The 14,130-nt window shown below is 46.5% G+C and overlaps 1 protein-coding gene across 6 annotated transcripts in view; it reads right to left on the bottom strand.

The window, feature by feature from the left end:
* Window positions 1–10,155: 10,155 nt before the first annotated feature.
* The window catches only part of TDRKH (tudor and KH domain containing), a 445,279-nt gene continuing 441,304 nt past the window's right edge, over window positions 10,156–14,130 (bottom strand). For 5 of the 6 annotated variants that reach the window (XM_069218300.1, XM_069218302.1, XM_069218306.1 and 2 more), the window contains 2 exons: window positions 12,343–12,440; window positions 10,156–11,937 (listed from right to left, as the gene is read on the bottom strand). In XM_069218300.1, the coding sequence (XP_069074401.1) occupies window positions 12,385–12,440 (56 nt within the window). In that variant the 3' untranslated portion in view covers window positions 10,156–11,937; window positions 12,343–12,384. The remainder of the gene's footprint in view (window positions 11,938–12,342; window positions 12,441–14,130) is intronic. The other variant, XM_069218305.1, reaches the window with a different exon arrangement.

Here is a 14,130-nt window from a genome sequence, read left to right as displayed (position 1 = left end):
CTTTCAAAGCATCAGTGCTTAGTGAAAGTGTGTACTGACACCCACATCGCAGCCGGGCAAATGTCCAAAACAGGCGTGCTGCTTGCCAGTGAAGTGGTTGCAGTCTTGGCTCCGGTGGAATGAGATCTCAAGGCCTGAGGCTGCTTCTTAGCCAGTGCATAGTAGGGTTTGATGCAGAGAACTATCCACCTTGAAACGATTCTTTCCTACAATGTCTTATTCTTCTATGCTCCTGTGAACCTGTCACACAGCTGCTCATCTACCCGATGGCCCTTGGGACAATCGATGTAGAAACTCAAGGTTCTTTTGGTATTCAAACAATGGAGACACTGCATATTCTCTGCAGTGGCAAAAAGGTCGAGCCAGGGAACTCCCTGTTGGTGGAAGATGCCCTGCACCACCTGTCAGTGGACTGACATTCGCGTTCAAAGATCCTCTCCGATAGTTGGCTACCAAGGAGATGCCCTGCTAGTTTAACCAGTTCCAGAGAAGCAGAGCCTCTCCTAACAGAGGACCTGTGTCCCACTCCACCATGTTTGTTGCAGTACCACAAGATGGTGGTAGTGTGTGTGAAGTTCTAAACCATACCCCACTTGATGGACCGGAGGAAGGCTTTCAGTTCCAAGTGAATCACCTGCATCTCCAAAAGACTAATGTGGAGGCAGATCTACGCCACAGCCCTCGGACTGGCAGCTCTCCCTTATGGCTTCCCCAACCAAGCAATAATGCATCCATCATGACCATCAGTTCTAGATGGCTTAGGGAAGGGTTGTATACTCATCTAATTGCTGTGGAGTAACCACCATTGCAGGTCTTTCAAAGTCTCCTTTGAAAGCTGGATGGAATCCAACAGGTTTACACTGTGCTGATCTCAATGAGATTTCAGGTCCCACTGCAGAGCCCACAAATGCCATCTGGTTCATTCCACAAGAAGGAGGCAGGAGGCAATAAAGCCAAGAAGCCTCAGAGCTGCTCTCACCAAGACCCAGGACAGAGTCTGAAACATCAATATCAGCCTGAATGTTCTGGACTCATTGCTCCAGTGGAAATATACGAAAAAGCATGGAAACCAGAACTGTTACCATGAATGTGAGCCTCTGGGAAGGAGTCAGGTGTGACTCTGGCATACTGATCGAGAACCCCAAAGATGTGAGGTTTGCAGTCATCTATGGGTGGGGCACATCAGACTGCGGCAAGCCCACCTCCAGAGGCCAGATGATGTATGGGAAGACTGATATTACCAACCTCCAAAGAAATGCAGCAACAACCACCATCACTTTTGTAAAACACCCTAGAGGTGCTAGTGAGTTTGAAGGGAAGCACTAGAAATTTAAAATGCTTGTGGGACTGCAGGATGTGGCTGTGAATATAACCATCATGCAAATCCAAGACACCATCCAGTCACCAGCATCCAGGGCAAATAGAACTTGAGCCAGGGTGATCATCTTGAATTTGCCCTTCTTGAGAAAGAAGCTGAGAGGGCAAATAACTAAAATAGGATGAAGGCATCTGTCCTCCTTTGGCACCAGGAAATAATGGGAGAGCATCCAGTCCCTATTTTTGATGCCAGATCCTCTTAATGGCCCTGTTACCTAAGATGGCCAGGACTTCCTTCTGTAAAATGGACAAACGTTCCTCCAACAGGTGTTCCGCGGTTGTGGGTATTTGCGGCATAGTGGAAATGAATGGAAGAGCACATTCCTGCTGAAAGATTTTGAAGCACCCATCTGTTAGATGTGATGAGCTTCCACCCATGATAATAATACCTTATCCTGTCACCAACAGAAATGCCTTGAACCACTGAAGGCAAGCAAAAGAGGTTTGGAGGCAGCAGCAGGAGGGTTGCAGGACTGAGCAATACGAATCCCTTGAGGGCCTCAGTGTTCTCAGATGGATCCCAGACACAGAAAGGGTTGAGGGGTGAATTGTGGTGCAGGTGGACCATGGCACTGTCTAAATGCCAGGCACTATCCAAAGCCCTGAAAGCACCATGCTGGCCCGAACAGGCAGCAGTGTCCAGCCCAGAGCAGATGACGTATTTATCAGTGTTTTGTCCATTCTGTATAATTTGTGTAAGAATGGCACAGAATTCTGCATGGATTGTGGGTGAGATTCTGCTCATCATAATGCACGTAATAGCTTCCCAAGTGTCTACTAGCATTCACTGACCACTGGCTGACGAGAACATTCACTTACAGAATGCTTCCATGCGTTTGGTTTACTTATTAGGTAGCGTCGTAGTTTGGGTGGAGTACGTGTTTGTGGACACTCCTACCACTAATTTTTCAGTGTCATCTGGACACTGTATTAACTGGCAGACAGGAGGCAGACTTGGACCAAGTGAACATTAGCATGCCAGTAGGGGCTTCTTAAAAGGAGAGAAGAGGTTCAGTGGAAGTCTGTCCAGATTGCAATTCTTCCATCAGGACAATGGTTTTGACTTCAGCGGATTGGAGTTAAATGTCCATAACTGCCACTGGTCTCCCTGTCACTTCAGAAAATTAAGCCTATTTCTCTGTGGAGGGCTGGGTAACCAGTGAGGATCTCAGTGCTGGGTTTGAAGTTGGGTTGGTAGTTGGCTACGGAGTCGGGGCAGACCACACAGCATGGTCAAGATGCATACATGCCGACTAGGACGGATCCACCAACTGGAGACCTCCTTAAATCCTTTAGGCCCAGGTGCTACCCAGAGGAAGCTGGAGGGGTGCCAAAGATGTGCAAAATAGCCACTCTGAAAGGCTCCACTTGTTGCACCATTGCTTCTAGGCTGGGAAATTTAGGCTGGATTAGGATAAATTGAGCCATCAGGTCAGTGGTAGGAGACAGAGAGACACCTTGATGTTCACACTACTTCTTGACAAGAGTAGCAGGAAGAAAGAGGGTCACATTTCTATTATTTGTGTTTTTTCTTAGATTCAGACTTTGAACGGGAAAATGACCTTTCACAAGAGAAGCCTTGAGAGTAAGAACTGGTATGCATCCTTGAGTGAGACAGGCCCTTATGCACCGACTGTTCGGTGACCGAGAGCTTGGCCTTGCAGTACAAGATCAGCTGAGTTGTGTGACAAAGCCAGACACCACAGAAGCACAAGTTTGTCTGGGAAAACAGACAGGAATGGATGCTTGGATGACAAAGCCTGCTGCTCACTGAGCCTCCGGACATACTGCCATGAGAAACTCTGTTCTGTTTGTGAGTAGCCAGAGGGGACAATTATGGTGAGGCTCGAAAGGAGCACATCAAGAATGTGAAAACCAGTTATGGTCCCACCGAGGGAAAACATATGCAACATGACCATTGAGACACTTATTTACAATAGGGACTTTAAGTAGGATTGGTCAGCAGCTGCAAGAAGGCAGGCAGACCAGAAAGGTAACCCTTCAGAGTGCACAGAGCCCTGCTGGGCAACGGTAAGAAAAAAAAAAAAAAAAAAAAAAAAGACATGAGAAAGGAAAGTAGAAAGTGGGTCAATAGACCTTTCTGTACACTGTGAAATGCAGTTTCTCCACTGGCAGGCATATACCTTTTTGGTGGTGGGATGCCTAGCTGCCAGAATAACACTGCAGACTTCGGGCGGAAGGTTTAAAGCTGTCACTGTTGCCTCTCAATCTCCACAAGAAGGCGGAGAGATGACAGGATCGGGTGGAGGACCCTCCCCTACTGCTGTGACAGAAGATCCTACCAAAGAGTCAGTTTGATTGTAGACTGATGCTCATGTGGAGAAGCTCGGGATACCAAACTCTCAGAGGCCAGTCCGGAGTCACAAGGATGACCTCAGCCTGGTCGTTCCTGATCTTCAAGAGAACTCTGTGAAGGAAAGGCGTACAAAAGGCCTGAGATCCACTCGAGACGAAAAGTGCCTCTCAGTGAGAGATGCCTTGGAAACTCCAGCATGCAAAACTACTGACATTGCACTTTCTCAGTGGAGGAGAACAGATCTAACCAAGTTTCTCTCCACTGCTGTAAGAGACCTTGCACCACCCCCGGACAGAAATGCCATTTGTGATCCGCTAGGCATCGACGGCTGAGTTCGTCCCCACCGATGTGCAGAGAACCTGACAGGTGTTGAACCACCAAGAATATGCCCTGCTGTTCCAGCCATGTCCATAGATGCAGGGCCTCTTGACAAAGTGTCCACAACCCCACCTCGCCCTGTTTGTTGGAGTACCACATGGCAATGGTGTTTCTGTGAACACCTGCACCAGCCTTCCCTTGCTGGAGGGTCTAAAGGCTTTCAATGCCAGTTGGATCGCATTGAGCTCTAACAAGTTGATGTGGATGTAAGAGGCGGTGACTAGAGTTCTCTGACCTCCACCTCGCCTAGATGGCCGCGCCATCCCAGCAGTGACGCATCCGTCACTACTGTGAGATGTGGTTGGGGAAGGGAGAGGGGTCTGCCTCTGACCCAATCACAGTCTGTTAGTCACCACTGCCGGTCCCCTGCAGTTCCCTCTGAGGTCTGGACCATGCCGGAGAGATTCTCCTGATGCTGCACACACTGGAACTTCAGGTTCCAATGCAGAGCCCCTATAGGCCATCGGGCATGATTCACCTGCAGGATGCAGGAGGCCATGAAGCGCAGTGGCCTCAGAATCATATCACTGAAATCCAGGATAGAGGCTGAGACATCAGTATCATAGCCTGAATAACATGGTCTCGCTGCTTGGGAGGATAAGCTAGAAACTGTCTTATGTCCAGAACAGCTCAGATGAAAGGAAGGAGTTGGGTGTGACTTCGGTACAAAGACAGTGAACTCCAGCGAATGCAGGAGGTTCGCCGTAGTCTGGCAGTGGGAGACAACTGCCTGGGGCGAGCCCGCCTTCAACAGCCAGTCGTCGAGATAGGAGAAGACTGGCATCCCTGATCTCCACAGATGAACCACGACCACTGCCATCACCTTGGTGAACACCCGAGAGGTGCTGGTAAGGCCAAAATGGAGCATGGTGAATTGAAGGTACTTGTGTCCTAGTGTAAACCGCAGGTAATGTCTGTGGGCAGGCAGGACGGGAATATGATGAGTGTCCTGCAAGTTTAACACGACCATCCAGTCATGTGGATTCAGGGCAGACAATACCTGAGCCAATGTGAGCATTTTGAACTTCTCCTTTAGGAGGAAGAGGTTGAGTGTCGCAGATCTAAGATAGGGTGAAGACCTTTGTTATTGTTGGGAATCAGGAAGTAGCAGGAATAGCAACCACTGCCTACTTCTGACACTGGAACCCTCGCTATGGCTCCCTTGGCCAAGAGAGCTGTGACTTCCTCACTGAGCAATGACAAATGATCCTCCGTCAGCGGGTCGTGAGATGGAGGAATAGGGGTGGGGTGGATTTGAAGGGGAGGGAGTAGTTCCTCCAAATGATACAGAAGGCCCACTTGTCCAAAGTTATGGACTTCCAGTGGTGGAGATGATGGCTGATTCTACCACCAAGTGGACACCCATGATCTCATTGGACAATATTAGGATGGCTTAGGGGCTGCAGGTTGTTGGTTGTAGAAGACCTTATGAACTGCACCCTTGTCCACACATAGGCTGGGAAGCTTGCACCGGATGGTGGCTGGGATAGGGTTGGTGCGGTTGAACGCTCCTTCCGTAGCCATGAAAGGAGCGACGGCAGACGGGGATGACGCGGGTCAGCTGACAGGCCCAAGGACTGGGCTGTATCCCGTGAGTCCCTAAATTGCTCCATCGCAGAGTCTGCCTTGCCTCCGAAGAAACGGTTGCCATCAAAGGGCATGTCCATGAGTGAAGCCTGGACATTCCCTGTAAGCCAGATGTTCTCAGCCAGGTGTGGCGTTTGAGTGCCGCCGTCATGGAAACTGCTCTTCCCAGCAAGTCGGTTGTATGTAAACCACAGCGAATTGTGAACTTTGCTGTGTCTCTCCCGTCCTTGACTGCTTGGGAGAGAACTGTGGGAATAGCAGTCCAGCAAGCATGCAGTGTTCACCGACTGCAATGCAAGGCTGGGGGAAGAAAACATCTTTCCGAAGCGATCTAGCCTCTTGGATTCCCTGTCAGGGGTGCGTCAAGGAACGCACCATGCGACGAAGAGGCTTGGACCACCAAGATCTCACGGGCGGGGTGTTGGGTGAGGAAGTTTGGGTCCCCCGGTTCGGGGCGGTGGGCAACTGACCTATTCACAGGAGCCCCTGTGCTGGGTTTGGACCAGGTTCCCATAGGACATCTGTTAGTGCTTCACTGAAAGGGAGCAGGGGTTCGGAAGAGGAAGCTCCTGGCTGTTGCACTTCCGTCAACATGTTGTCCAGGACCTTAGCCACCCTCTTCACCACCATAGCATATATTACTCCCTCCTCCGTTGCCACGGTAGGGGCAGAAAGCATGCCAGCATCTGGAGGCGTATTCAATCTGCTGGCATCACCAGCCTTCTAATTGGCATTCTAAAGGGTCCAGAGACCCCACCATTCTTCCCGAGGCCTAGCCCTTCAGAATAAGGGTCAAGCGCTGACCTCGGACATGTAGGTCCTGCTGGCGCCAGAACTGGTGTTTGTCAACTCAGTTCCTGCTCTATGTCGGATTCAGGGATCCAAATAAGGTTGATGCTGCTAATGGGAGCCAGGGGCATCGGCTTCAGGGGTGGTCTCAGTGGCAGGACCGATCCCGGTCTGAATTAGTGATCACATCCACAGGGGCCCCTCAGAACCAAGGTCGGAGCCACAGTGTGGAACCTGATTAGGCCCCCTCCAACCCCACTGGGCCAAAGGCGCTCCTTAGGGGTCAGTCCACTCAAAAATGTGGTGCATGGCCACATAAAATTCTTTTATTTGAGCAGGGGTTGCTTCCAGGAGAGGGAGGAGGCGCAGAGTCGGCCCTGGCAACTGCTCTGAAGAACCATGCCTCGAATGTCGATGTTCCGTCGCCACGTTGGCCAATGGACGAGGAGAAGTCGAAGCATCCTTCGACTTCTTATGCCTCTTACCAGAGTGTCCCGAGGGCTTTGAATGGGACGAAAAGGACCTAGGGCTCCTGGAGCGGTCCCATTACCTTCCTCTTCACCTGGCCTAAGATCTCAGAAGAGTCGCAAGACTCAGCCCCATCTGCCAGGCCACTAGCAACTTTAAGGACCGCTCCCTCAAAGCCTTCGGTGCCATGGCCCAGCAGTCCGAGCATGACTTGGAGTTGTGGTCATGCAAGAGACACCACAGACACACGAGGTGCAGGTCCGTAATCAACATGGCGCAATCACAGGTGCCATACGGTTTAAAAGCACACAGCAGGTACACGGACCCTGACCCCTCATCCAATTTGGAGGAGGAGTCAGAGTTTCCCAAAGCATCTGCTTATTAGGAGCAAGAGCCTTCACCTACCATTAGGTGGCCTGCTTCATCATCTGGCTTGCTTCTCGTCCTGCTGGCGATACAATGCCAATGGGCTTTAACTTCTGCATACGAATACTATAGGAGCTGCAGCATCCACAATATCCCATGGGGCCTTGCCAAATTAGGTAATACATACACCTATGTATATGCAATAGGTTGTAGGCACACATTACTACAAGAGCAGTCTTACTCTTAGTGAGGACTAGGTTATTATTTTAGGTCCTGAAGAAATGCTGCTAGATCCTTTGTGACTATGTAGGGCGTGATTCACATCACTATAGTGTAGATAACACCACACACAGTTGATTTATCTATATCCCTACAGCATAGGGACTCCACATTGATATTCACACTTAGGGAATATCAAATTGTTATTTCTGGCAATTCCCACCCCTTGTTTTTAAACATAGGTCCCACTGCTTAGAGTAAAGTTACAGCATCTGCACCTATAGTCAATTTTAACACACACCCCTTCAGGTCCTTCACCAATCACAGAATAGGGAATACTCAGCACCCCGGGCACCTTTTCTGGCACCTTTCATCAAAAAGATCTCTGGCAAAGAGCCCTCTTGCGGGGCCCATCAGGCATTGCAGTGCTGGCTCGACGAAGACAAAACAAGCCACCTAATGATAGGTGAGGGCTCTTCTGCTTTGGGTGACCCTGACCTCTCATCCAAATTGGCATTGAGGAGTCGTTACTTCGGAACAGTGTACCTGTTGTGTATTATTAGTACCACAATGGGAGAGTGTAAATTTGACCGTCCAAAATCTCCTAGTTCCCCCCTCTTTAAAATAATTTGAAAGCCACATTAAAACCTTTCTTTCTTGAATTCATGTTCTACACACTAGTAGAAAAAAAAATCCTCAAAAAAGTCAACAAAACGTAGAAAAAAATCCTGTCAAAAAATGACAGAGGGGTAGGTCTTCTCTGGATCAGCGTTAACTGTTGTGAAAAGAACTGACCTCAGAGCGCCGAGGTTGTGCCTATATAGGTGACACAGACGTCACTTCAGTGTGGACGACGCCGTGTGGATCGTTCAACGCCACCTACTGGCATGCAGGGGTACTGCTCACGAAAAATCTTCCAGATCCAGTATGATGCCTGGGGAAATTCAAAGGTACGGAATCTGCGGCTATATGTGTGCTGTTAGTACTAATGTCAAGAGGGTTGTTGAGGCTGTAGCATTTCCTTTTCAGTGAGCTCTCCTGGCAGATGGCAGAGCTTGCTTTTGAGTGGCAGAAATTAATAGAAGATTCCCTTTGCAGATGACCAAAAGGGATGCACAGCTGGTTGCATTAGCAAAAAACTTTGATTTTGACAACAAATTTAAGACACCTGGATGGATGACATATAAGATGTGCAGTGCTCTTTCTGCTGTATTAGTTGATTTCTGAAAGAAAGTTTTTAGGGGCCACTGCTTCATCGAAATGGTAATCGGAGGGCACCTTAGGAAAGAATGGAGAGCTTGACCGTCTTTGAGGAACAGAAGAAAAAGCTTCCTGATCATAAGGGCTTGAATTTCAGAGGTTTTTCTTCATGTTATCATACTTTGCAGACCTCAGCCTTTTGGATTGGATGTAGGTAATAAATACAATCTGAGAAGTCATTTTAGAAGATTGAAAAATAGCCCACTTACGAAGACCATCAACTTAAAATCTGTAGACTACTCCTAGGAGGGAATAGGTAAAGATCTTGAAGAAAAAAATAAGGTACAAACTGATCTGAAGAAAACTGAGCACAATTCAAGCAAACACCCTCACACAGGGCAAGCAGTAGAAATCAGAGCTAAATGGACTTCGTGGGAGAGAGGCGTTTTCAAAACTCATCCTGATCGAAGCCTGAGCATTTATCAATGAGGCCAATGTTTAAGCCTTTCTGGGCTGTGTTAACATTAAACTTATTTTGAAGAGACCGTGCCGCTCTCCGCTCACTGGTGAGAAATTATTCAATTATGTGAATCTCTAAAAGATCTAATGTTGAAATATGTTTTTTTTTTTTTTTTTTTAATTAGCCAAGGTTTCCTAGACAACTAAAACGGTCTTTAGGCAAGACCTAAAAACTTCCAAGGGGAACAGCAGATCTCTACCAGGTAGGATACCGCTCACAGCTCAGTGTCTCTAGGCTTGATATTTCAGGGTGTGGAGAAATCTGGGTCTCTTTCACCAGCTGATGTCTGAAACCTGGTCAAGCAGCTGCAGGGGGCCTGCACTACATGCAGGAGCTGGGCTGCCCGAGCTATGAAGCAATAAGGGGCATTGTGGGCATGAGCTGCAGCAGACAACACTTTTCCCAGTCTAACCCTCAACCCTGCCCAGACCCACACCTTGACACGCAGGACACCTCTCACCCTCCGGCTGACATCTAACTGAAATGAGCAGGTGAAAATGACATTTGATTTGTCCCTGGAAACTTAAAAAACTAGAGAAAATGGTTCAGGTATTGGTATTTCTCATTCATAGATCAAAAGTAAATTTCCTGTTTTTAGTCCGAGAATATCACCAGGAATCAAGAAATTCAGCCCACCACCCATATATCCCTGTATGTTCACAATAAAATCTGGCAGCTTTAATCCGGGCCTTAGTGGAGAAAAATGAGCTGAAGTAAAGAACGCAGTGTGGAGCAGACAAAACATACCCTGGTGCTGGGTGAGAGCCACCGAGCTAAGGATTCGTGTTCCTAAAGTGCTAGGCACTCGCTTTAGTTTGGTACAGTTCTCTGTAATTCAAGGGTCCACACATAGGACCGCCTGCTTGATGCGGTTGATTTATAATACAAACACATAAAACTCAAGGTCACAGTGAATGCAGACAAATGACAAACACTCGGAAAAAGTTTTTTTTAATCAGTTTAAACAGAAATAATGGTACACTTCTGGACACATCTATACAACTATATTATGCATATAATTATTATTTTTCAAACAGTTCTTCCTTTGTAAACTTTTTTCAAACTTTAAACAAAAGAATTGGGCAAGAACCAAATCTTATGGCAGACACCCTTGCTCCAATAGTGGAAAAAATAAACACCAAAACAGTCAGCCGCGAAACTCAAACATGAACAGTACCTTAATTCCAATTCACAAGGAATACAGTCCAAAGGGCAAATAAATACACTTAAATAAATAGAACTAAACGCCTGCATGGAGACATTGTTTAATAAAGGTTGGAGAAAGATTCCTTGACAGCAAAAGCACCTGTGGGGAGGTGCTATGTGATGGGAAAGTTGGGTTTAGCTTAATCATGAATATCTGACAAAATAAAGGCCAGCACTTCTGAATCAATAACAAAAGGCTTGAGGGAGGGGTCAATGATAAAACACATTGTTGAAGAGAAAATAGTGTAATGGCACATTGCAAGCCATCGTGAATGGCCTACCGGGATATACGCAGAATTTCTCAGAGGCCAGTTCCTCTAGTGGGGCAGGGGGGATTGGGACAAGTAAGACAATGTGACATTCTGTGCGAGATTCAAGTGAGATAAAGCTCAGCATATGACAAGCTCCGTTGGGCCTTACCACTGGCCTTATGGAGGTAATGGCATATCAGATTGTCTCCCTATTTCTCACAAATCCCCGTTGTTTCCACCGGGACTAAAATAAGAACCACACCCAACCAAAATATGGCAAACAGACGTCGCCCCACACATTCGACATGGTGCACAAACCGAGGACTACCCAGGCAAACAACGATGATGGCAGGGGTTTTACACACACCAAAGTCCTGAGATATTTCAGGTAAAACCATACACGTCCATGGGTAAATAGTGCAACAGTCAGCATCCGAAAGTGGTCACAATGTGGAGGAAGAAGAACAAGGACAGTTAAGATGTGCCTCAAAATAGGAGAATTCCTAGACAAGGATTGTGATGCATTACACAGCAATATTGGAAATTATCAAAGCCAACTTGCTTAACATTTTTGGGTAAAAGAGGAGGCCACACCCTCACATTAATGATACTAAGCAGAAACCAGTAAGAGCAGCTGATTTAGGTGGAGACAACTTGCATAAACGAAATCTAGTCAGTCGAGGGGTATGTAGTGTTTAAATATTTTAGGGAAGAAGAGGGAGCAAACAGATCATAGTGTATGTTGAGGTGCGAGGGTCAAGCCATATGGCATGAACTTAACACTGTCAAATAAATATTGAAACAATTCAGTTACAGAAACAAGGGTTGTCAAGGGTTACGAACTAAGTAAGTGTTTTATAATTTACTTCATCACTTGGGCCTGTAGAGAGCAAGCATAGCCTGAATGTTCTTCATTCCTGAGCAAAAGCGATGGCAAAATGTTTTTGGAGTCAGGATCTGCACTTGGGGCAGACACTTGCGCTTGGTCAAATGCCACAACTAAACCTGACTTGAAAGGAGTACAGAACAGGAACATGCAGCTCACAGGCCACATTTGGAAGACTATTTGGCAGAGTCCTTCCTTTGCCTTCTGTTCATTGGGGATATGTCACAACCCAGATAAATGCAGCAGACCATCAATCCCCAAAATGACAGCGTTATTGCAGACGCCCACGTGATGTCAGTCATTAAGCCACAAAGAAGGAATGAACGGTTCTAGATAGGCTGATTTGGATATCTTCGTCCAGACAGTTTGCCTCCTGCAAATAAAATTAAAAGACAAAAACTAAGGTCTTCCAAGGCACAAGGAAAGAAAAATATTTCAACAACGACGGATACATACACACATCAACTATTGAAATAATCCATCAACCCCATGCAATGCTTCACCGGGGCAGGGTAATCTCACCATTCATCGCCGGCGGCTAATCATGCAAGGCAAGCTCCTAAATATCCAGGGCAAGCATACGCGGGACTTGATTTAACGGAAGGATGCGCACTACACCGTGAACATGGAGAGAATCTTGGAAAGCACTGTGCAGTGAGACCCTTTCCGAAGATGCCAGAGATGGCGGCTGTCGCATTTCTACACAGATCTGACCAATAATGGGCAGTGTTCACCTGATAAGCGGCTACTGGGGCAGCGCTGTAGCAATACTGCTTACCTGCATGGCGAAGAAAGGCTGCTTTATGTCAAGGTTTCAGCGTTAATCGTCTTCAATGAGAATGACATCATCCCCGCTTCCAGAGACAGAAGCCCCCTCTGGAGAAAAACAGGAGGTCATAAGACTGCGGTCACTCCCACCTCCAACAGTTTAGAATGAAGACTGATTTCTTATTCACAAGAGAATCGGCATCTGCTTGTCTAGAACGTCAAGCTAGTGTATAAATCCTAAACTGCTGCTCAGAACTAGTGTGTAAGACACGTTGTCTAGAAGGCCCGGCTCTAGGATGTTATGTTTGGGAGGGCTATTAAGAAGCATGGGTGGGCCATGAAAATGAATGTGTACTGGCCCAAAAAAAATCTATTTAATGATCTGATATTTTAGGTATTGGCATCTGTCCACTTTTGACATTTTTAACACAATAGTCAGCACCCAAGGAGCTACATATTTCGCTTTCTCTGATATGCTTTGGTGAAGGGAAGATGAGCTGCTTATCAGATCTTTAAGATGCAGATCTTTGATTGCAGCATCCTTCTCCTGGTCATGTGCAGCAGCAGAAATGTTTATGCTGCTACACAGGGCCACTTTACAGCTTTTCATGTTTAAAAAAAAAAAAAAAACTTTAGCAGCTTTTAATTTTGCAAAGCATTGAAGAAATGCAATGCAACAAGCCGAGAATCCAAATTCAGTTTTCCGGATAACCGGATGGCGATTGTGCATCATAGCTACTAAACTCTGCTAACTTCACAAGTCTCCCCAGGCCTGAAAATGCCCAATGTCAATGGTGTTAATCATTAAAATAAACGATAAAAGAGAGCCCATGGGGATGCACGCCCATTTCAAACATTAAGGTGAAAAACTTTGCTTTTCAGTTCGAAACGGCCTTTGGTGGGCCAGGGTAATCCTTGGGTGGGCCTGGCCCACATGGCCTACCTTCTAGACCCGGGCCTGTTGTCTGGACAAACAGGAACGAGAGATGAGTATTCAGATACCGGTCTACAGTCATCTCACTCGGAATAAAATACTATTTGCTTTAAATTATCCTGCTGTAAGGAATGTCGTGTATTAAAGACAAATGTCAAGATAGGAAGTATGTTTAAACATTTGTTTGTATGTTTCTAGCACCTGACTTTTTTAATCTATTGTAAAGAACATGATCTGAGGACAAATAACAAGGAAGCAAAAAAGCTCTCCTTTCTGCCTTTATTGTCGTAGGGTATCCCCCCTCTGTCAATCAGTTATTTAGCACTGACAGTTTCCGACGATTCAGTCTTGACTCATTATCCATGGTCAGGCAAGGAATCCCCAGTAGACTGTAAAAAACTGCATTAGAACAAGGGAATGAAGTGCAACACATTGTAGTGTTACAACTAATATCATTCACCAATCTAGCATCTTAGGCCATGCTGAGCTCCACTCTCACCACTGTTAGGATTTCCCTAGCCCAAGTCTTTAAGGTATATTATACAAGCCTCTGAAAAAGCAGGAGTAGTGAGGACCACATCTGAATAAAAGATGCCGATGTCGAAGAAGTATAGTTACTAATAAATAACTTTGTCTTCTACAATATTGGTTCTTTCATACATTCACATGCATGAATCAAGGTTCTCAAGCAATATTTTATTAAACAAGAAATTGAAAAGAATCTTCCCTTAGTGAAAGAAATGCTGCAGAATCACTCGTCCCATGTTGAAATTGTTTCCTCTGAGAGTAGCCAGTTAATAATGCCGGATGGCAATCTCAATATTGCTGCCACTCTGACCGCTATGAAAGTATAATGAAAGCCAC

This window comes from Pleurodeles waltl, chromosome 12 (genome assembly GCF_031143425.1).
Source record: "Pleurodeles waltl isolate 20211129_DDA chromosome 12, aPleWal1.hap1.20221129, whole genome shotgun sequence".
Taxonomy (NCBI): domain Eukaryota; kingdom Metazoa; phylum Chordata; class Amphibia; order Caudata; family Salamandridae; genus Pleurodeles; species Pleurodeles waltl.
The sequence above is the reverse complement of the archived record's forward strand: the minus strand, read 5'-3'. Positions and strand labels throughout refer to the sequence as shown.